Raw genomic sequence first — 22,588 nt, forward strand, 5'->3', positions numbered from 1 at the left:
CAGTGGGTTAAGCATCTGCCTTCAGTTTAGGGTATGATCCCAGGGTCCTGGGATCAAGCCCCATAATGGGCTCCCTGCTCAGCAGGGAGTCTACTTCTCTCTCTCTCTCTCTCTCTCTCTCTCTCCCCCTCTGCCCCTTCCCCCTGCCTGTTCTCTCTCTCTCAAATAAATAAATCTTAAAACACACACACACACACAAATTTTTTTAAAACTAGAATTCTGCCACTTTGTGCCTCCTTTTCATTTGAATATGCCAACATTTTGAAAAGATGACATACATTCCAAGTCAGAATGGACCTTTCAATCTAAGAAAGTTAAGGGTGGGGGGCACTAAATGCCCTAGTAATTGGTATAAACCAAAAGGTAAGTTTAAATATGCCTATGCTAGATAATAAAATTTTAATTACTAGCAGTTTATAAGAAAAGATTCTTACTCTTCTGCAAAAACTCCACCTCCACCAAAAGACTCTAATTCTAATTTCCAATATACAGAAGGAACTCTTGCAGTACCCTCTAAGTCCAGATCTAGTACAAACAGGAAAATTACCACTGATCTACAACTGATACATAGTTCCTCTCTCTTCTTCTTGCCTTCCATCAGATAGCTCCCCCTCAACCTTCCCTTTCCATACCCCACGGAGGAATGGTATTTTGAAGTGGGAGTGGAGGGGAGGAGTGTACCCTTATTATTAGTATGAGCATGTGAAGTGTAAGGAAAAGAGAGGTCTTTCTGGTATTTGAACATTTTCCTATAGAAACACTGTAATAAAAAATAATTCCGTTCATTAGGGATTAGAAGTTGCATGATGAAAGAGAGATGTAAGAATGAGTTCACATGCTCCAAAATGGAGGGAGCATGAACTTAAAAGAATAAAAACAATCAGCATTTGTGGTGCCAGTACTGTCCCACACTCTATGCCTTATACTGTTAGTCCGTTCCTCAAAGTAGAAAACAATATACCCACTTCACAGATGGGGAAAAAGGCTCAGAGAAGTTAAGAGCCAAAAAATTTCAGGAAAGGGACATCAATAGTGAAGAATAAAGACAGAAAAGAACAAAATGGGAGTGGTCAAATACGAAGTACATACTGCCCTTGATTAATGTTCTGAATTCCAAAAGTTTTAAGTTTTTTTGAATTGGAATTTAGTTTTCCTAAGAAGTGAAGGTACAAGTTCACAAACTCTTATCCAAAACCCTTCGAACAGAATGTGCTTTGGAATCTTGATTTTTTTTTCTGATGTTAGCAAAGTATTGCATATGTATCTGAAATCAACAGCCCCAGTAAGATTTGGGGCAACACTCCATAATCAGATACACTAATATTTCTTTAGCAGAGCACATGAATATTCATATTAAATGGGATAAATAAAGAATATGTATAGTTTCATGTCAGTTCATGCCATGGTTCGCCAACAATTCTGTTTAGGTAAGTGAGATCTTACTGTAGAATGAGTTATATATACTTTTTTCATTCTCCAAAGAAGATATACAGATGGCCAATAAGCACATGAAAAGAAATGACTAATCATTAGGGAAAAGCAAATGCAAACCACAATGAAATATACCACTCCACACCTAGTAGGATGGATACTATCAAAAAAAACAGAGAATAACAAGCATCTGGAGAGGATGTGCAAAAACTGGAATCCGTGCACAGTCCTGGTGAAAATGTAAAATGCTGCAGGCACGGTGGAAAACAGTTCGGCAGTTCCTCAAAAAATTAAACAGAATTTCCACATGAACCAACAATATATAAAAGAATTGAAAGCAGGGACTCAAAACAGGTATTTGCCCATCCATTTTCATAGCAGCATTATTCACAATAGCCAAAACGTAAAAGCAACTTAAGTGTCCATCAGATGAATGGATAAACATTCATGGTATATATACCAAGTGATACACATATAAATTCTGGTAAGGGAATTCTGAATGAACCTGGATGAACCTTAAAGAAATTATGCTAATTAAAGTAAGCCAGACACATAAGGTAAGTATTTTATGATTCCACCGAGGCCTACCTATAGGAGTTAAATTCAAAGACAAAAAGTAGAATGGTGATTGCCAGGGGCTAGAAGAAGGAGAAAAGGGAAATTATGGTGTAATGGGTACAGAGTTTCAGCATGGGAAGACAAAAAAATTCTGGAGACGGATGGTGGTGATGGCTGCACAACAATGTTTATACGTACTTCATGTGACTGGACTGTATTCTTAAAACAGTTAAGATGGTAAATTTTATGTTATTTTTATTTTATCACGGTAATATTTCATTAAGTTTTCAGGAGTCTGGATCTCAGAATTGTAGGTATGATTACAGACTACTTCCTGTCTCTTTCTTCTCCCATGCCTTTTTTGTTCATCTACACTCAGATATCTCCCTTGCTTTACCATTACATACTGATAAAGTCCATGATTTTATCTTCAGCCCTATTACCCTTTCTCACCATAGGACCTCTAATCCAGTGACCTTATCAGTTTTTCTCTCTCTGTATGCCCTCTTTTCTCCTAAACCATCTTAGATGCCAAGGTCTTTTACTGTACCTCATCTTTGCATATATCTTTATCTTCCTCTCCTTTCCCCTGATACAACAACAAAATCCCAACTCTGGTTAAATTCACATTTCCACATAACCCAACATCTGAATATGGTTAGAGAAAAACACAGAATCACACTGACTGTTCTCAATTTGTAATCTTAATTACCAACCTCAAATGGGCCCTTTGAGGCTTCTCTAACTCCATTTACTCTCCCATTTTCCTTAAAAATTACTTCATACTTTCTCCTATCTCCTCAAGCCTCCAACACCTCTTAGCTTATCTTCACTTCCAATCAACGCCTTTGCTTTCTACTATACTAGAAAACTAAGAAGCAGTCAAAAGAGAACTTCCACAACTTTCCAAAGCCACATCTGCTTGTCTACCCTCTGTGCCCACAGAACCTGTGGATTCCTTAATACTATCACTCAACTGTCTGTGCTCCCATCTAAACTCAGTGCTCCACTTGCATACTGGACAATTTTCCCTTCCCCCTTTTCATCAGCAGGTTTCTCTCCACTGATCACTCCTATTAGCATATAAACAACTGTTATTTATTTCTTCCATATTTTAAAAAAATGGGTATGTTCTTTTGCCCTCACATCTTCATCCAACTATTCTCTTTCTCTGTTCCCCTTCATTGCAAACTACCTCAAAAGAGTAGTCCCGTATTACTTCTATAACCAGTTTCTCTTCTTCCATTCCTTTTTGAATGAGCTCCAATTATATTTTAATCTTCCCCTTCCCCCATGGAAACTGCTTCTCAAGCTGACCTCCATGTTACTAAATCTGATGCTCAATTTTCAGTCCTTAATTCACTTGATGTTTATGTGCAAAATATTCAATTCCTTCCTTCTTGAAATTTTTTTTTCCCACTTCGTTTGTAAAGAACCAATATCTCCAAGATTTCCCTCTTCCACTGGCCATTCCTTCTCCTTTCTCCAATCTCTAAAACCTGGAGTACCTCAGGAGTTCTCAGAGCTCTGTCCTTTCCTTTGATGGCCTCATTTAGTCTCCTTCCTTTTAGTACCAGCAACTTACTAACAAGTTCTACATTTAAATTTTCAGCCCAGACCTACACTTCAAACTCCAGACACATCTACCCTACTGTCTACTTGACACCTCCGCTCCTGAATACCTTGTAAGAATCTTAAATTTAATTTGTTCAAAATCAAACTTCTGATCTTTTTTTCCTCAAACATGCTCCTCCTTAATTCCTTGTTTCACCATCCAACCCATCAGCACATCCTAATGGTCTACCACCTCCAAAATGTAATCAGAATTCCAATTCTACCCCTAACACTATGTTCCAAACCACTGTATCTCCTACTTGGATAATTGTAATAGTCTCCTAAATTTCCTTCTTGTTTTTCTATTTCCGCCTCAATCTACACAGAAGCCAGAATGATCCTGTTCAAACTTAAGTCACTCTTCCACTCAAAATCCTCCAAGGGTTGCTATCTCACTCAGAGTAAAAGCCATAGTCTTTAAAATGACCTAGAAAACCCTATCATATCTGACCTCCCAATACCTTTCCGTCCTCTCATTACCTAATTTCTATTCTACCTCATACTTACTCGGCTCTAGCCACACTGGCCTTCTTTTTGTTTCCTTGACCATGCCACATACAAATCCCAAATAAGGACCTTGCATTTCCTTCAGGGTTCTGTTAAATGTCAGAGAGTCCTTAACTCAACAATTTAAAACTGCACAAATCCACCCTTTGCTTCTGAATTCTCTCTCCCTCCCTTGCTTTTTCTCCATTAACACTAACTTGGTATACCATTTACTTTAACCTAGCCCCCACGCAACTAAACTGTAAGCTCCTAATGCATATTAAAAAAGAAATCTGTTTTGTTCACTGTTGTATCTCCAGCACCTGTACTCAGCAATATTTATTGTTAAATGTTACTATGATAACCACTTCAGCTACTACCTACGTAGTTCCATCTATCACCTGTGTGTTGATAACCCAGTGTATCTCCTACCAGAAACCCTCCTGGACCTGCATATTCATATATACAATAGCCTACAGAAGTCCTCCATTTAAGATTTCATACACGCCCCCAATTAACGTAAGCAAGGTCTCTCCTATCAAAAAAGTTCCTCTTTTTTTTACATTTAGTATCACCTACTCAAAACAGAAGAACACTGGGAGATTTATCTGGTTCTGCCCTCTCCTTCAGCTCCAACTTCCAATACCCTATCTTTCCATTCTTTCCTAAATCTTTCTCAAAATCTCTGCCTACTGTATCTCCTCCACCTTCATTTGGGTCCTAGGCACTTTTCATTCTGATTACTGTGATCACTGGACTGGGAGATGTCCATGTTCAGGTCTTACTCAATCCACTGCTCACTGTATCACCAAAGTTGAGCTTCTAAGCGCAAACACAATTACACCACTCTTTTTAAAGTCTTCAATAGCTCCTCAAGAGCTATTTAACTATTTGAAAGAACCCCTGTAACTAAAAAATCAAGCACAAACTTCTTAACATCAACCATGGGACCTATGTGACCTGGTCCATACTTATAATTGCAATCTCATCTCTTACTTGAACTCCAGCCAAACTAATTGCATGCAGCTCCAAGGGTTCAATAAGCTTTCTCAAACCCAAACTGTTCTTTTTGAAATGCCTTCCTCTTCTTGCCCAATCATTAGTTCTTACTCATTCCCTCAACAGTCTGTTCAAATATCAACTCTTCTATAAAGACTCCACTAACATCCCTGGACAGATGCCTTCCTGTTCATTCTCATTTCACCTCATGTATATTTCTATGGTAGCATGATAGCATGAACTAGAAATTAAGAGTTAAGGATCTGGAGTCAGACTGCATGGGGTTCAAATACTGATTCTGGTACTAACAACTATATGACTCTAGGTAAGACAATCTTTCTAAAGCTTCCTTTCTTCATCTGTAGAACAGCAACAAGTAACAGGGTTGTACTAAATGAAAAAAAAACTGATATATAATGCTATACGTAGTACCGGGCACACAGTAAAATGGTATCTATTACTAACCACATGGCTTTGTTTACCTATGTCTCTTCAGCTGGAGAACAGGGACAGATTTTCTATTTACTTAAGTATTTCTAGCACCTAGCACCAAGATAACTAGCAGAAACTCACATTTATCTAGTGCTCATTATATGAATGACACACTAAGCACTTTGCAAATATCAGCTCCTTGAATGAAATATCACTCAGTCCCTTCAACGAATCTATGAAGTAAGATCACTCAGCAGAGGCTGTTTCTAGTACCTAGGCTCTTAACCACAACCTTAATAAACACTCAGTAAAACTGTGCTAAACTGTCAAACCAATGAACTCAAAATACATTTAACTAGCCTTTAATATGTGACTTGTAATTAATGGGTAAATGCCCAAGACACTAAAACAACCTCCTACTCCCCATCTCTAATTTCACCAGTACCAAAGAGAAATCATTCCAACAACAAAAAAGCAGTCACAGGGATACCTTTAAATCCTGGCATGCCAAGACTAATGTCCTCTTACTCACTTTTTTCCCCCTTTTTTTAAAGTGGGGGGGGGGGTGTTATGGATAGGGAGACAGGATCTTAAATAGTCTCCACACCCAGCTCAGAGCCTGACCTGGGCTCAATCTCATAACCCTGATCAAGACCTGAGCTGCAATTAAGAGGCAGATGCTTAACCAACTAAGCCACCAAGGTGCCCCCCCCTCAAGTACTAACTTTTAAAGCCCTCCGAAATTCAGCCCTATACTAGTTATTCAATATATTTCTTACCATTGCCCAACAAAAATTCACTCTGTTTTATCTATGAAAACTAAACACAAGCAGTTCTTGCTTTATATGGTGCCATTAACTCAAACTTGTGAATATCTAAACTGAGATCAAATCCCACTCACCAGAGAAATGTATAAAGAATGGACATGATTCTACCAGGCACATGTTTCCATTAACACAGTACTATGCAAAGCAAGGACTATCTGTACTATGACATCTTTATGAGCAACTACTGTGTTTTCTACATCATCTCCACAATATGACTTGCATATATTAGGCCCTCAAGTATTTGTTGATCTGATGGACCAAAACTCACAATGTCTCTCATATTTATAGTTGTCAGTTATCCCTCAAAGCTCAATTTAATGTTATTTATCCTACCCAGTAAGCCCTCATTCTCCCCATTTACCTAAATCTGAATCATCCTTTAAGCCAGCTTCTTCTGTAATCATCTCATATTATACCAACTCTTACTAATCTTAGTATACTCTGACCATATGGGAACAATCTGTATCATTTAATACAGCAGTGACTTACATTAATTCGTATTCTTATGTCACTGTTTATGGTTTATCTTCTATGTACTTTTCCCTACTTGGCTTTAGTACATGCCTTATGATTCTGATGCCTCTATAACTTTTTTTTTTAACAGCATAATGCAGGATGTTATTGTGATTAAAAGGGCATAAGATGTGAAGCTGCACAGGCCTGAGTTCAAACCCCGCTTCTGCCATTACTAGTTATGTAACTTCAAGAAAGTCATGCAACTAAAAGTCTTGATTTCCTCATATGTAAAATGGCATTAACAATCCTTACCTCCTAGGATTAGGGAAATTACTAAATCTACTTTATGTAAAGAAAAAATTATTTTAACAGCCCACACAGATTTAAAAAATGCTGTTAATTTTCTACAAACATACCAAGAAAAAAAAAAAAGCAATCAAATTCTTCTGAATTAAAAAGCATTAAAATTAGTATGGAAATACAACATGCTATTTGCTGATATTTTATGTAAAAATCATTGTATATATTTCAAAAAGGCTATTATGTTCCAATGGAATGAGGTGAATACAAATGCTTCTTTCTGGTGATGGAACTTTTAAGAAAAACCATTTCCTCCAGGCCTGTAAGATTACTGCTGGAAAAAAACTCAAAACAAAAGCCTATACTACTAATTTCTCATACTTCCATTTTTCTTTCCAGAGGTGGCGCTTTTAGTGAACATATTCATTGTACAGCTAATGAAGAAACATAGTACCAGATAAATGAATGATATTCTTACTCCTGAAATTAAAAAAAAAATCAAAACCAATTAATAGATGTTCCTTAATAAACATTTCAATAATTCTTGACTCAGGGGTGCCTGGGTGGCTCAGCAGGTTAAAGCCTCTGCCTTCGGCTCAGGTCATGATCCAGGGTCCTGGGATCGGGGCTCTCTGCTGAGCGGGAAGCCTGCTTCCCACTCACCCCCCCACCCCCACCCCCCGTCTGCCTCTCTGCCTACTTGTGATCTCTGTCAAATAAGTAAATAAAAATCTTAAAAAAAAAAAAAGAATATGAAAAAATAAAAGTTAAAAAAAAATAATTCTTGACTCAATTCGATAACACACCATACAAAATTTAGTTACTCAATAAAATCACTATAAGCAAACACTGGATTTTCTTTTCTTGGCACATTTCTTACTAGACTGTAAACTCTATGAGAATAAAAACTGTATCTTACTCATAGCCTCTACACCTAGCACAGTTCCTAGAAACCAAGATGGCATGCAATAAATGATAGGTTGTTGGTTAGATGAATTCCAAAATTAATTCCTGTATCACTTATCTTTTACTGGTACAGCTGTAAAATTAATTCCTGTATCACTTATCTTTGACTGGTAGAGCTGTACTGGTAAAGCTGTAAGCCTAAGACCCTGTAATCTCCCTGCAATATTTCTGAAATAAACTTTGAGCGAGCTTCTACTAAGCTGTATCTAGTCTCTCAAAAATTATTTCATGCATTATCTTTATAAATATTTTCAAAACATCATATAATCTAACCAATGGTAACTTTCCCAATCAGCTTCAACCGACTGAAGTCAGAGAACCTGGGAGTCAGCCCTGGTGTCCTCTTGCTCCTTCAAACATATCAAATCTATCACCAAGTTCTGCTGATTCCATCTCTAGAATATATTCTGAATCTGTCCACTTCTCTCCCATTTCCACTGCCGCCTCTAGTCTAAGTGGCTTCTTTTATTTGAATCACTGAAAAAACCTCTAAGTAGGGTTTCTGTATTCCACTCTTGCCTAATTCTAATCCATTCTTCATATAGTGGCCAGGAAAAGAAAAATTTAATGCAAATCAGACTTTGCTATTTCTTTGCTAAAAATCATTCATTGGTTTCCTACTACAATAAAAAGCCAAATCCTAATTTATGTCCTCAGCCTATCTCTCCAGCTTCATCTTGAGTGACGCTTTTATTCATTGTATTAAAGTTATACTGGTCTCCTTACAGTTCCTCAAATTTACGAAGTTCTTATATGTCTCAAAACATTTACACAGGCAGTGCCCTTATGTCTGAAACATTCTTCTCTCTAGCACTTTGACCTGCTGAACTTCTACTCATCTTTTAGGTCTCGGTGTAAATTATTACTTCCTTAAGAGAGGAATCCCAACCTCCAGCAATCCAGATCAGGAAGTCCCTGTTATAATCTCTTGATGAATTCTTATTTTCTTCCTATTACCTATCAGTTTGTAATTAAAGATTTATTTATATGACTGCTTATTTATGACTATTTATTGTTTTATTGTCTCGCTCGTAAAACTGAAAGCGTCATGAAAGTAAAGTCTATGTCTTTTTGTTGACCCTACAGCTCTCACACCATGCCAGGCACATGAATACTAATGAAAGAACCTCATGGAGAAATACCACCATCATAAGAATTTTAGTTCACTGCCAATGAAAATAAGCGCAAGTCAGAATTCAAAAGTCTAGCTGTTTATTTTCTCGCTGCCAGATATACACAGGGACAACCACAAGTTTAATAAAATGCTGGAAAACACACAGTTAACTCGATTACTGTTGATACAAATTTATATCGTCTCCACTGGGCCTCAGCAAGGCTCAGCATCCCTTTTAACTCTTTCTAGTCAATCTTTCTCTTCACGCACTATTATTGTAACTCCTGCCAACCAGACATCTAGACTAAAGAAAGAGCAACCCAGACAGAGGGAGCAGTAAGTACAAAGGCTCCAAGACAGGAGGGTGCCCGGTGTGTCTGAGAAAGAGGAGTCCTGTGGCTGGAGACAAGTGAACAAGGGCCAGAACAAGGGGAGTAGCCAAAGAAAAAGGCAGCCGCGAAATGCTACAGTCTTAATAATAAGGATAAAGACTTTGGTTGTTAAAAATTCTAAGCAAGTGCTTGCTTCAGCAGCGCATATACTAAAAATTCTAAACAAGACTGAAAGACATTAAAGGTTTTCTGTGCAGAGGAGTGGTATGATCCAACTTAAGTTTGAAAATATTTACTCTGGCCCCTGTATAAAGAATACAGACTAGGGACTCGGGTGACGGACAAAAGTAGAAGGAGATTAGGGATATTACAACAGCCCAATCAAGAGATAATGGTGGCTTAGACTAAGATAGTAAAGGTAGAAATAATAAGTAGTAGTAGTCATATTCTGGATATATTTTGAAGGTGGAACCATTAGAAGTTGCTGATGGATTAAATACAGAGTACAAAATAGAAAGAGAGAGGGAAAATCAAGATATCTCTTTGGACCTGAGCAAGTAAAAGGACAAAACTGCCATTTATTCCCACTGTCCATTAAAAGAAACCAAGATGCCTTAGAGAAATAGCTGTATCTACAGCTAGAACAGTAAGAGCCAAGAACATTATCACTGTGGTCAGAAGGAAGGATGATGATATATACAAATACTGAATCATTAGGTTGCACACCCGAAACTAACAGAATGTTATAAGTCAATTACACCCAACTTTTAAAAAGAGGTGAATAAACTGGACAAAGTTTAAAAAAAAAAAAAAAGATGGGGAGACATGTCAAAAGGACACAGCAGCTGGCTTGAAGAGTCTCTCCAGCCCAAATCTGGAACAATGTCAGCATCAAAATAAATATCAACAGCAACAAATCATAATTCATAAAATAAAAAATCTTCAAATCTAAAGGGAATGAATAAAATAAATGGGAAGAAAAAAGGCTCTTCCTTACAGAAGAATACCAATTAATAAACCTTATGAAAGAAATTATGGAGTTAGAAAATCATCTGTTTAGCAACCAACAAAGTAATTCAGGCAAGAATCACCACTGGGTGTTAAATCCAGCGGGTAGAAGTTTGATGAGAAATGGGGCATTTACATGGTTTCAAAATGTATTGCCAGAAGACACTTACAGAAGGAAAATAATTTTACAGAGAAGAAATTCCACCTTAAGAAAGGGTTCAGAGTTAACATCACGTGTAACAGGACACACAAATACTACATACGTCCCGATACCATGCGCAGAGGACATATCACCTCTACAGTATTTCTGCCAGAAGTGGATCACCTGAATCTAATCATGGTGGAACATAAAACAAGCTCAAAGTGATGGACAGTCTCTGAAATAAATGACCTGTGTACTTCAAAAATGTCAAAATCATGGAAGATAAAGACTGAAGAACTGTTCCGGACTAAAGGAAACTAAGGAGACATGACAATTAAAACACATGATCCTAGACTGGATAACGACCCAGAGAGTTGTTTTTTCCTTTTGCCATAAAAGAACATTACTGGTACAACTGACAAAATTTGAGTAAAATCTTCAGATTGGATAATACAACTTATCTGTGTTAATTCCCCATTTGACGATCATACTATGATCATGTGCAAGAACATCCTTATTTTTAGGAAACATGCACAAATGAGTAGGAGTAAAAGGGCATTACCATTATGTCTGCAACTTAGAAAAAAAAGTTCCTCAAAAAAGAACAACTACGGGGCGCCTGGGTGGCTCAGTGGGTTAAGCCGCTGCCTTCGGCTCAGGTCATGATCCCAGGGTACCGGGATCGAGCCCCGCATCAGGCTCTCTGCTCAGCAGGGAGCCTGCTTCCCTCTCTGCCTCTCTGCCTACTTGTGATCTGTCTGTCAAATAAATAAATAAAATCTTTAAAAAGAAAAAAAAAAGAACTACCTCCTCCTTTGAATTCCCACTGAACTCCATGTAAATTTCTACTATAGCATCTATAATACTATTTTTCTCACTGGTAGGAAAAGAAATGTACCTTCCAAGGTTAAACAACCTGCCCAAAGTAGAAGTCAGTAAATGACAAACCACAAATTGAACCAAGATCTAGGTGACTCAAAGCCAATACTTTGTTAAATCATAAGATGGTAGAATGCTCAGCAAATGTTTGCTATTTATACTGTTTTTATTTTTCAAAAATACTCGCATAGTGACCGACAAGACAATCTGTTCACAAATGGGTTTCTTAATCCAAAGAGTGTCACCTATACAACAGGAATCCCCAACATCAGCCTTATAAACGCTAACTTTCAAGACAAGATAGAACTCAACTTGGCTAACATAATGAGTTGGTGGCAAAGAAAAAAAAGATACAGGATAAATGAACATGATCTGGAAGAGCCTTTACGATCTAGCCCTTGTGCTTTTCCAATCTCATCTCTTATTATTTCTACCTAATATTCTTTATCCTATGTGAAAATTTATTTATTTCCACAATTAAGCATGTTTTCCCCCATTTTCAAGTCTTCGTGCTTCTTTTCCTTCTGATTATATGGGACCCCATTCCTTGTCATCCTGATAAACTAGTACAAATTCTTTAAGACCAGCTCATATATTATTTTCCCTCAATGCCCAGGCACAGGTAGATGCTTGTTCCTTATTCTCCCAAAACACCATGTACCTTACACTTAAACCTTCCATATGAATGAAATCATTTACTTACAAGTCTCTCCTAGACTATGCTTGAGAAAAGGAATCCTATCATTCACTTTGGCATCTTTAGCATTTGAAGGTTCTCTGTCTATACATTCATATCTTGCTACATGTCCCAAAGGATTAAGGCAAAAGCATTTAATAAATATTTCTAGCAGTGATGAATATGGGTGTTTTATCACTTGAAAAAAGCGTGGTTTTGTTTTCTGGTTGGTCAAATCCCAAACTCTTTTTCATACGCAAGACAGAAAATAAATAAACCAAACTCATTTCATACGGTAGTCAAGGGGCACCTGGGTGACTCAGTCGGTTAAGCATCTGCCTTCAGCTCAGTTCATGATCCTGGGGTCCTGGGAGCAAGCCCCACATTATGCTCCCTGCTCAGGGGGTCGTCTGCTTCTCCATCTCCCTCTGCCCCTCCCCCCGGCTTGTGTTCATGCGTGCATGCTCTTTCTCTCTCTCTCAAATAAAGAAATAAAATCTTTATTTAAAAAAAAAAAATGCTGAGAGCCAAAGGAAACCTGTTTATCTGCAAAACCAAAGCAGTCATAATGGGTTTAAAAGGAATATGTTAACAAGCAGAACTATGTACACAGACAAACGACAACTATTTGCAGATCAGACAGATAAATGAATTGCTGTTACTGCTTTACCCCAGGATAAATTAATCCTGTTTCTTGTCCAGGACCGTATTATTTGTCCAATCTGAATATCCAACTTTACCTGCAGTGCTTGTTCTTGGATATCACGAAATAATTCCATATCTTTCTCAGTCATGATTTCCTGGCTCCCAAAAAGCCGTTCCTCACTTTCTTGTTTGCCATCCCAGCCATCCTGATTGTCTGCACATAAAAAAAAAGCTCACATGTTATCAATATTATCTTTAGTTTAATAAATGGACTAGAAAAAATTTCACAAGTCTTTCAGTTTGAAGACTTTGATATTATTTTTATACGAAGACAGCAATAAACTGACACCTGGAAAGATGGGTCAGTAAATGATATGTACATATTATATCTGCTTATAATGAAAACCTGACCTGTCCTAAAACTTCTTAAAATTATTATGTAACTAAATTTTAACTTCATTAACACATTATACTTTAGTATATAATACATACATTTATATAGTATATACATACATATAATATATATGAATATATAATATATACAATTATATATTAAATATATATAAAAGTTTGATGAGCATCAGGTAATGTGAAGTGCTGAAACACCATACCATACACCTGAAACAAATATTACGCAATATTATACTGTGTATGTTAACTGTAATTTAAATAACTTAGAAGAATAATTACATAAAACCAGAACAGGAAAAAGGTCTAAGGAATATGAAACTATGAAGTAATATGAATATAAAATTTTTAGTATGAATTTAATATATCAACATTCAAATATTGCTTTTTCCTTCTTTGGTAGTATGGAAGAAGTTTATGTTACAGCAGGACATGATTTTCATCACATGGTACCAAAACATGGAAAATTTATTCCTTTTATAAATCTTAATGGTCCTATGATCTTCATAAGGCCAGTCAGTACATTCTTATCTCAGCAAAAAGATAACCTTCAAAATAGCTACCATACTCCCCTCATATTCTGGGTGCCCTTTTAAATAAGCAAAACTCCACAAATCTGAGGATCACAGATGATAATCCTCTGGGTAAGTATGAGAAATTATCATAATCATTCAGTAAATGAAGTATCTTCCTCACGTGGGGAAGGAAATTCATGAAAGGAGTATTAGGGGATTATGTAGATCATTATCTTCCACACTTGAAGATGACACTGCTGATGGACTAATTTCCTATTTGTATAAGCACGGCAGAAAAGATCAATTCGTGACAGTTCCTTTGAAATTAAATAGACATATAGGCTGTCTGTTATTCACTTAGTATAAGAAGAATAAGGACAAGGACTCACTGCTGAAACTACTCCTAAATTGAAAAATATGGATCTGAAGATACTACATGACTTTAATGCCCCCTAGTGCATGACACAGATGGATGCAGGCACAGATTTAGTAGAGCATTCAAGAGCATTCTATCAGATGGTACAGACTGTTCCTTAAACTCTACAATTCATAAAGAAATTTACAAAGCCAATTACAGCAAAAACTCACACAAATGCAAAAAGTCAATATTGATTCTCTATATACTTTACCCATCTTCTCTAATAACTTCTAGTTCTAAAACTTTCCAGGATATTCTCGCAATAATCCATCTCCAGTGAAACAGTTAATTCAAATATGCCTTTCACTAGGATCTGCTTTCGATTCTTTCCTCCTAAGTCCGACCTAAATGGCTTGCATATTTTCTTAGATAAATGTACTCAGACTGGAGCTACAGTGTACATGACTGACAAAGTCATGAAAAGTACTTAAGTGCTTACACAGTAATTAGTTGATTGCCACTCTGGTGAAAAGCCAATAAATACAGCATAAAAAGGGGGACCTGATAACGATGAGAATTTCCTCTCCTGTGCTGGACCAATCAACCTGCTTATTCCTATATAAGCAGGAATAAAGAAGCAGTGAATACAATCACCAATAAGACAATCAGGGGAAGGAAATCAACATTAAGAAATTCTCTTGCAGTATATGAGATACTATATCTTTGATCCTTGTGATCCAAAGGAGTACATTCTCATTCTTCTACTTTCCTCAGACACTTTTCTACTTCCTTTACAGGGTTAAGTCTGTAAACTCAAGGCACTAAACAGCAATGAGACTAGTTTAAATTTTAATTATCAAAACAGTTAATGAAAATTTCTCTCCTCCGACTTGAATTACCTGCTACACTATTAAGTCTTCTCTACAGATCTTTTCAACTTTGAAAACTAGAGAACTAGCCTGAAACGTAAGTATGAAATGAATAAAAAGAGGGATGTTACACCTGGTAACACAGAAATACAAAAATCACAGAGGACTACTACTATGAACAATTATACCCCAAAAAACTGGACATCTAGAAGAAATGGATAAATTCCTATAAACATACAACTTACCAAGACTGAATCATGATGAAATAGAAAATATGAACAGACCAATTACTATTAAAGAGATTGAATCAATGATCAAAAACTTCCCAACAAACAAAAGCTTCGCTGGTGAATTCCACCAAATATTCAAAAAACACTTAGTACCAATCCTTCTCAAACTCTTTCAAAAAACAGAAGGCGGAACTCTTTCAAGCTCATTTTATGAGGCCAGTATTACCCAAGCCAGTCAAAGATAAAGAAAAGAAAATTACAGGGAGGAGTCAAGATGGCGGAGAAGTAGCAGGCTGAGACGACATCGGGTAGCAGGAGATCAGCTAGACAGCTTATCTAACCATTGTGAACACCTACAAATCCAACGGGAAATCGAAGAGAAGAGGAGCAACAATTCTAGAAACAGAGAATCAATCACTTTCTGAAAGGTAGGACCTGCGGAGAAGTGAATCCAAAGCGACGGGAAGATAGACCCCGGGGGGAGGGGCCGGCTCCGGGCAAGCGGCGGAGCAACGGAGCACAAAATCGGGACTTTTAAAAGTTGGCTCCACTGGGAAACATCGCTCCAGAGGCTAAACCAGGGGGAAACCCAGGTGGGGTCAGCATAACCCCAGGTCCCGCGGGGTCACAGAAGGACTGGGGGTGTCTTAGTGCCGCAGAGCTCGCAGGTATTAGAGCGGGGAAGCCGGCTACAGCGACAAAGCCAAGGAGCGAGCTCTAAGCCCGGGGTTACCTTGTGTCGGTCGCAGGCTGGGTGGGCTCGGAGCGCGGCTGGAGGCTGCGGAGACGGAAGCGACCCGGCGCTTTTCTCCAGCTCCAGCAATTGACTGCTTTCCTCAAGGTGCGACCGCAGGCCAGAGAGGGGCAGTTGGGTGCTTTGCTCTGAGAGCATACTGAGGAGCGGAACCCCAAGCTCTCGGCTCCTCCGGGCCAAGAGACTGGGAGGCCGCCATCTTCATTCCCGTCCTCCGGAACTCTACGGAAAGCGCTCAGGGAACAAAAGCTCCCAAAAGCAAACCCGAGCGGATTACTTAGCCCAGCCCCTGGCAAGGGCGGTGCAATTCTGCCTGCGGCAAAGACACTTGAGAATCACTACAACAGGCCCCTCCCCCAGAAGATCAACAAGAAACCCATCCAAAACCAACTTCAGTCACCAAGAACAGCGGAATTCCACAGCAGGAGAAAGCAAATCCTACCTGGACAAAATGACAAGGTGGAAAAACTCACCTCAAAAAAAAAGAACAAGAGGCCGTACCAAAGGCTGGAGACCTAATCAATACGGACATAGGTAACATGACAGATCTAGAGTTCAGAATGACAATTCTCAAGGTTCTAGCCGGGCTCGAAAAAGGCATAGAAGATATTAGAGAAACCCTCTCCGGAGAGATAAAAGCCCTTTCTGGAGAAATAAAAGAACTAAAACCTAACCAAGTTGAAATCAAAACAGCTATTAATGAGGTGCAATCAAAAATGGAAGCTCTCACTGCTAGGATAAATGAGGCAGAAGAAAGAATTAGTGACAAAGAAGACCAAATGACAGAGAATAAAGAAGCTGAGCAAAAGAGAGACAAACAAATACTGGACCACGAGGAGAGAATTTGAGAGATAAGCGACACCATAAGACGACACAACATTAGAATAATTGGGATTCCAGAAGAAGAAGAAGAAAGAGGGGAGCAGAAGGTATATTGGAGACAATTATTGGAGAGAATTTCCCTAATATGGCAAAGGGAACAAACATCAAAATCCAGGAGATGCTAAGAACGCCCCTCAAAATCAATAAAAATAGGTCCACACCTCGTCACCTGATAGTAAAATTTACAAGTCTTAGCGACAAAGAGAAAATCCTCAAAGCAGCCCGGGAAAAGAAGTCGGTAACATACAAGGGTAAAAACATTAGACTGGCAGCGGACCTATCCACAGAGACCTGGCAGGCCAGAAAGAACTGGCATGATATATTCAGAGCACTAAACGAGAAAAACATGCAGCCAAAAATACTATATCCGGCTAGGCTATCATTGAAAATAGAAGGAGAGATAAAGAGCTTCCAGGACAAACAAAAGCTGAAAGAATTTGCAAACACCAAACCAGCTCTACAGGAAATATTGAAAGGGGTCCTCTAAGCAAAGAGAGACCCTAAAAGTAGTAGATCAGAAAGAAACAGAGACAATATACAGTAACAGTCACCTTACAGGCAATACAATGGTAATAAATTCATATCTCTCAATAGTTACCCTGAATGTTAATGGGCTAAATGCCCCAATCAAAAGACACAGGGTATCAGAATGGATAAAAAAACAAAACCCATCAATATGCTGCCTACAAGAAACTCATTTTAGACCCGAAGACACCTCCAGATTTAAAGTGAGGGGGTGGAAAACAATGTACCATGCTAATGGACATCAGAAGAAAGCTGGGGCGGCAATCCTTATATCAGATCAATTAGATTTTAAGCCAAAGACTATAATAAGAGATGAGGAAGGACACTATATCATACTCAAAGGGTCTGTCCAACAAGAAGACCTAACAATCTTAAATATCTATGCCCCTAACATGGGAGCAGCCAACTATATAAACCAATTAATAACAAAATCAAAGAAATACATCGACAGTACAATAATAGCAGGGGACTTTAACACTCCCCTCAATGAAATGGACAGATCATTGAAGCAAAAGATCAATAAGGAAATAAAGGCCTTAAATGACACACTGTACCAGATGGACATCACAGATATATTCAGAACATTCCATCCCAAAGCAATTGAATATACATTCTTCTCTAGTGCACGTGGAACATTCTCCAGAATAGACCACATCCTGGGTCATAAATCAGGTCTCAATCGGTACCAAAAGATTGAGATCATTCCCTGCATATTTTCAGACCACAATGCTCTGAAACTAGAACTCAATCACAAGAGGAAATTTGGAAAGAACGCAAGTACATGGGGACTAAATAGCATCCTTCTAAAAAATGAGTGGGTCAACCAGGAAATTAAAGAAAAATTGAAAAAATTCATAGAAACAAATGATAATGAAAACACAACGGTTCAAAATTTGTGGGACACAACAAAGGCAGTCCTGAGAGGAAAATATATAGCAGGGCAAGCCCGCTATCTTCTTTCTCAAGAAACAAGAAAGGTCTCAAATACACAACCTAACCCTACACCTAAAGGAGCTGGAGAGAGAACAACAAAGAAAACCTAAACCCAGCAGGAGAAGAGAAATCATAAAGATCAGAGCAGAAATCAATGAAATAGAAACTAAAAAAACAATAGAACAAATCAACGAGCTGGTTCTTTGAAAGAATTAATAAGATTGATAAGCCCCTGGCCAGACTTATCAAAAAGAAAAGAGAAAGGACGCAAATAAATAAAATCATGAATGAAAGAGGAGAGATCACAACCAACACCAAAGAAATACAAACAATTATAAGAACATACTACGAGCAACTCTACGCCAACAAATTTGACAATCTGGAAGAAATGGATACATTTCTAGAGACGTATAAACTACCACAACGGAACCAGGAAGAAATAGATAACCTGAACAGACCCATAACCAGTAAGGAGATTGAAACAGTCATCAAAAATCTCCAAACAAACAAAAGTCCAGGACCAGACGGCTTCCCAGGGGAATTCTACCAAACATTTAAAGAAGAATTAATTCCTATTCTCCTGAAACTGTTCCAAAAAATAGAAATGGAAGGAAAACTTCCAAACTCATTCTATGAGGCCAGCATCACCTTGATCCCAAAACCAGACAAGGATCCCACCAAAAAAGAGAATTACAGACCAATATCTTTGATGAACACAGATGCGAAAATTCTCACCAAAATACTGGCCAATAGGATCCAACAGTACATTAAAAGGATTATTCACCACGACCAAGTGGGATTTATTCCAGGGTGCAAGGTTGGTTCAATATCCGCAAATCCATCAATGTGATACAATACATTAATAAAAGAAAGAGTAAGAACCATATGATACTCTCAATAGATGCTGAAAAAGCGTTTGACAAAGTGCAGCATCCCTTCCTGATTAAAACTTCAAAGTGTAGGGATAGAAGGCACATACCTCAATATTATCAAAGCCATCTATGAAAAACCCACCACAAATATCATTCTCAATGGAGAAAAACTGAAAGCTTTTCCGCTAAGGTCAGGAACACAGCAGGGATGTCCGCTTTCACCACTGCTGTTCAACATAGTACTAGAAGTCCTAGCCTCAGCAATCAGACAACAAAAAGAAATTAAAGGCATCCAAATTGGCAAAGAAGAAGTCAAACTATCACTCTTTGCAGATGATATGATACTATATGTGGAAAACCCAAAAGGCTCCACTCCAAAACTGCTAGAACTTATACAGGAATTCAGTAAAGTGTCAGGATATAAAGTCAATGCACAGAAATCAGTCGCATTTCTTTACACTAACAACAGGACAGAAGAAAGAGAAATTGAGGAGTCAGTCCCATTTACAATCGCACCCAAAACCGTAAGATACCTAGGAATAAATCTAACCAAAGAGGCAAAGAATCTATACTCAGAAAACTATAAAGTACTCATGAAAGAAATTGAGGAAGACACAAAGAAATGGAAAAATGTTCCATGCTCATGGATTGGAAGAACAAATATTGTGAAAATGTCTATTCTACCTAAAGCAATCTACACATTTAATGCAATCCCTATCAAAATCCCATCCATTTTTTTAAAAGAAATAGAAAAAATAATCCTAAAATTTATATGGAACCAGAAAAGACCTCGAATAGCCAAAGGAATATTGAAAAAGAAAGCCAAAGTCGGTGGCATCACAATTCCAGACTTCAAGCTCTACTACAAAGCTGTCATCAAGACAGTATGGTACTGGCACAAAAACAGACCTATAGACCAATGGAACAGAATAGAGAGCCCAGAAATAGACCCTCAACTCTATGGTCAACTAATCTTCGACAAAGCAGGAAGGAATATCCAATGGAAAAAAGACAGCCTCTTCAACAAATGGTGCTGGGAAAATTGGACAGCCACATGCAGAAAAATAAATTGGACTATTTCCTTACACCACACACGAAAATAGACTCAAAATGGATGAAGGACCTCAATGTGAGAAAGGAATCTATCAAAATCCTTGAGGAGAATGCAGGCAGCAACCTCTTTGACCTCAACCGCAGCAACTTCTTCCTAGGAACATCGACAAAGGCAACAGAAGCAAGGGCAAAAATGAACTATTGGGATTTCATCAAGATCAAAAGCTTTTGCACAGCAAAGGAAACAGTGAACAAAACCAAAAGACAACTGACAGAATGGGAGAAGGTATTTGCAAACGACACATCAGATAAAGGGCTAGTATCCAAAATCTATAAAGAGCTTATCAAACTCAATACCCAAAGAACAAATAATCCAGTCAAGAAATGGGCAGAGGACATGAACAGACATTTCTGCAAAGAAGACATCCAGATGGCCAACAGACACATGAAAAAATGCTCCACATCACTCGGCATCAGGGAAATACAAATCAAAACCACAATGAGATACCACCTCACACCAGTCAGAATGGCTAAAATTAACAAGTCAAGAAATGACAGATGCTGGTGAGGATGCGGAGAGAGGGGAACCCTCCTACACTGCTGGTGGGAATGCAAGCTGGTGCAACCACTCTGGAAAACAGTGTGGAGGTTCCTCAAAAAACTGAAAATAGAGCTACCCTACGACCCAGCAATTGCACTCCTGGGTATATATCCTAAAGATACAAACGTGGTGCTCCGAAGGGGCACGTGCACCCGAATGTTTATAGCAGCAATGTCCACAATAGCCAAACTGTGGAAAGAGCCTAGATGTCCATCAACAGATGAATGGATAAAGAAGATGTGGTATATATACACAATGGAATACTATGCAGCCATCAAAAGACATGAAATCTTGCCATTTGCGACGACGTGGATGGAACTAGAGGGTATCATGCTTAGCGAAATAAGTCAATCGGAGAAAGACAACTATCATATGATCTCTTTGATATGAGGAAGTGGAGAGGTAAGGCGGGGGGGTTGGGGGGAGGCAGGAAAAGAAAAAATGAAAAGATGGGATTGGGAGGGAGACAAACCATAAAAGACTCAATCTCAAGAAACAGACTGAGGGTTGCTGGGGGGAGGGGGGACGGGAGAGGGTGGTGGGGAAATGGACATTGGGGAGGGTATGTGCTATGATGAGTGCTGTGAAATGTGTAAACCTGGCGATTCACAGACCTGTACCCCTGGGGATAAAAATACATTATATGTTTATTAAAATAAAAAAATTACAGGTCAATATCCCCAACGAACACAGATGCAACAATCCTCAACAAAGTATTAGCAAACTGATTTCAGCAATACAATAAAAGGGTCATATACCATGATCAAACAGGATTTATTCCAGAGATTCAAGGATGGTTCAATATCCACAAATCAGCTGATATACCAAAATAACAAAATGAAAGATAAAAGTCAGATAGATGATCATTTCAAGATATGCAGAAAGGGCATTTGACAAAATTCAACAATAATTTATGATTAAAAACTCTCAACAAGCCAGGTATAGAGAGAATGTACCTCAACATAATAAAGGTCATATATGACAAGCCCACAGCTAACGCCATACTCAATGGTGGAAAGCTGAGAGCTAGTTTCCTCTAAGATCAGGAATAAGACAAGGCTACCTATTCTCACTACTTTTATTCAACATAAGACTGAAAGTTCTAGCTAGAGCAATTAGGCAAGGAAAAAAATAAAAGATATCCAAGTTGGAAAAGAAGAAGTGAAACTGTCATCCCTATTTGCGGATGACATAATATATAGAGAAAATCCTAAAGACACTACCAAAAAACTTAGAATAAATGAATTCAGTAAGCTTGAAAGATACAAAATCAAAACACAAAAATCTGAATTGTTTCTATACACTAATAATGAACTACCAGATACCAGAAAAGAAATTAAGAAAACAATCCCATTTATAACTGCATCAAAATGAGTAAAATACCTGGGAATAAATTTAACCAAGCAGGTGAAACACCTGTACATTGAAGACAAACACTGTGTGTGTGTGTGTGTGTGTGTGTGTGTGTACATACACATACATGACATTAATGAAAGAAATTAAAGACACAAATAAATGGAGAGATGTTGCATGCTCATGGGTTGGAAGAATATTGTTAAAATGTCCACAGTACCTAAAGCCATCTACAGATTCAATGCAATCCACATCAAAATTCTAATGGCATTTTTCACAAAAATGGAAAAAAAAATCCTAAAAATGTGTATGCAACCAAAGAACCCAAATAGCCAAAGCAATCTTGAGAAAAAAGGACAAAACACTAAAG

The 22,588-nt window shown here is 38.0% G+C and overlaps 1 protein-coding gene across 1 annotated transcript in view; it reads right to left on the bottom strand.

Moving 5' to 3' along the window:
• Positions 1-22,588, bottom strand: part of KAT6A (lysine acetyltransferase 6A) — a 114,448-nt gene that overhangs the window by 24,330 nt on the left and 67,530 nt on the right. The window contains exon 8 of the mRNA XM_080797494.1: positions 12,961-13,079. Within this exon, the coding sequence (XP_080653620.1) occupies positions 12,961-13,079 (119 nt within the window). The remainder of the gene's footprint in view (positions 1-12,960; positions 13,080-22,588) is intronic.

The sequence above is a fragment of the Martes martes genome, assembly GCF_963455335.1.
Source record: "Martes martes genome assembly, chromosome: 2".
Classification (NCBI taxonomy): Eukaryota; Metazoa; Chordata; class Mammalia; order Carnivora; family Mustelidae; genus Martes; species Martes martes.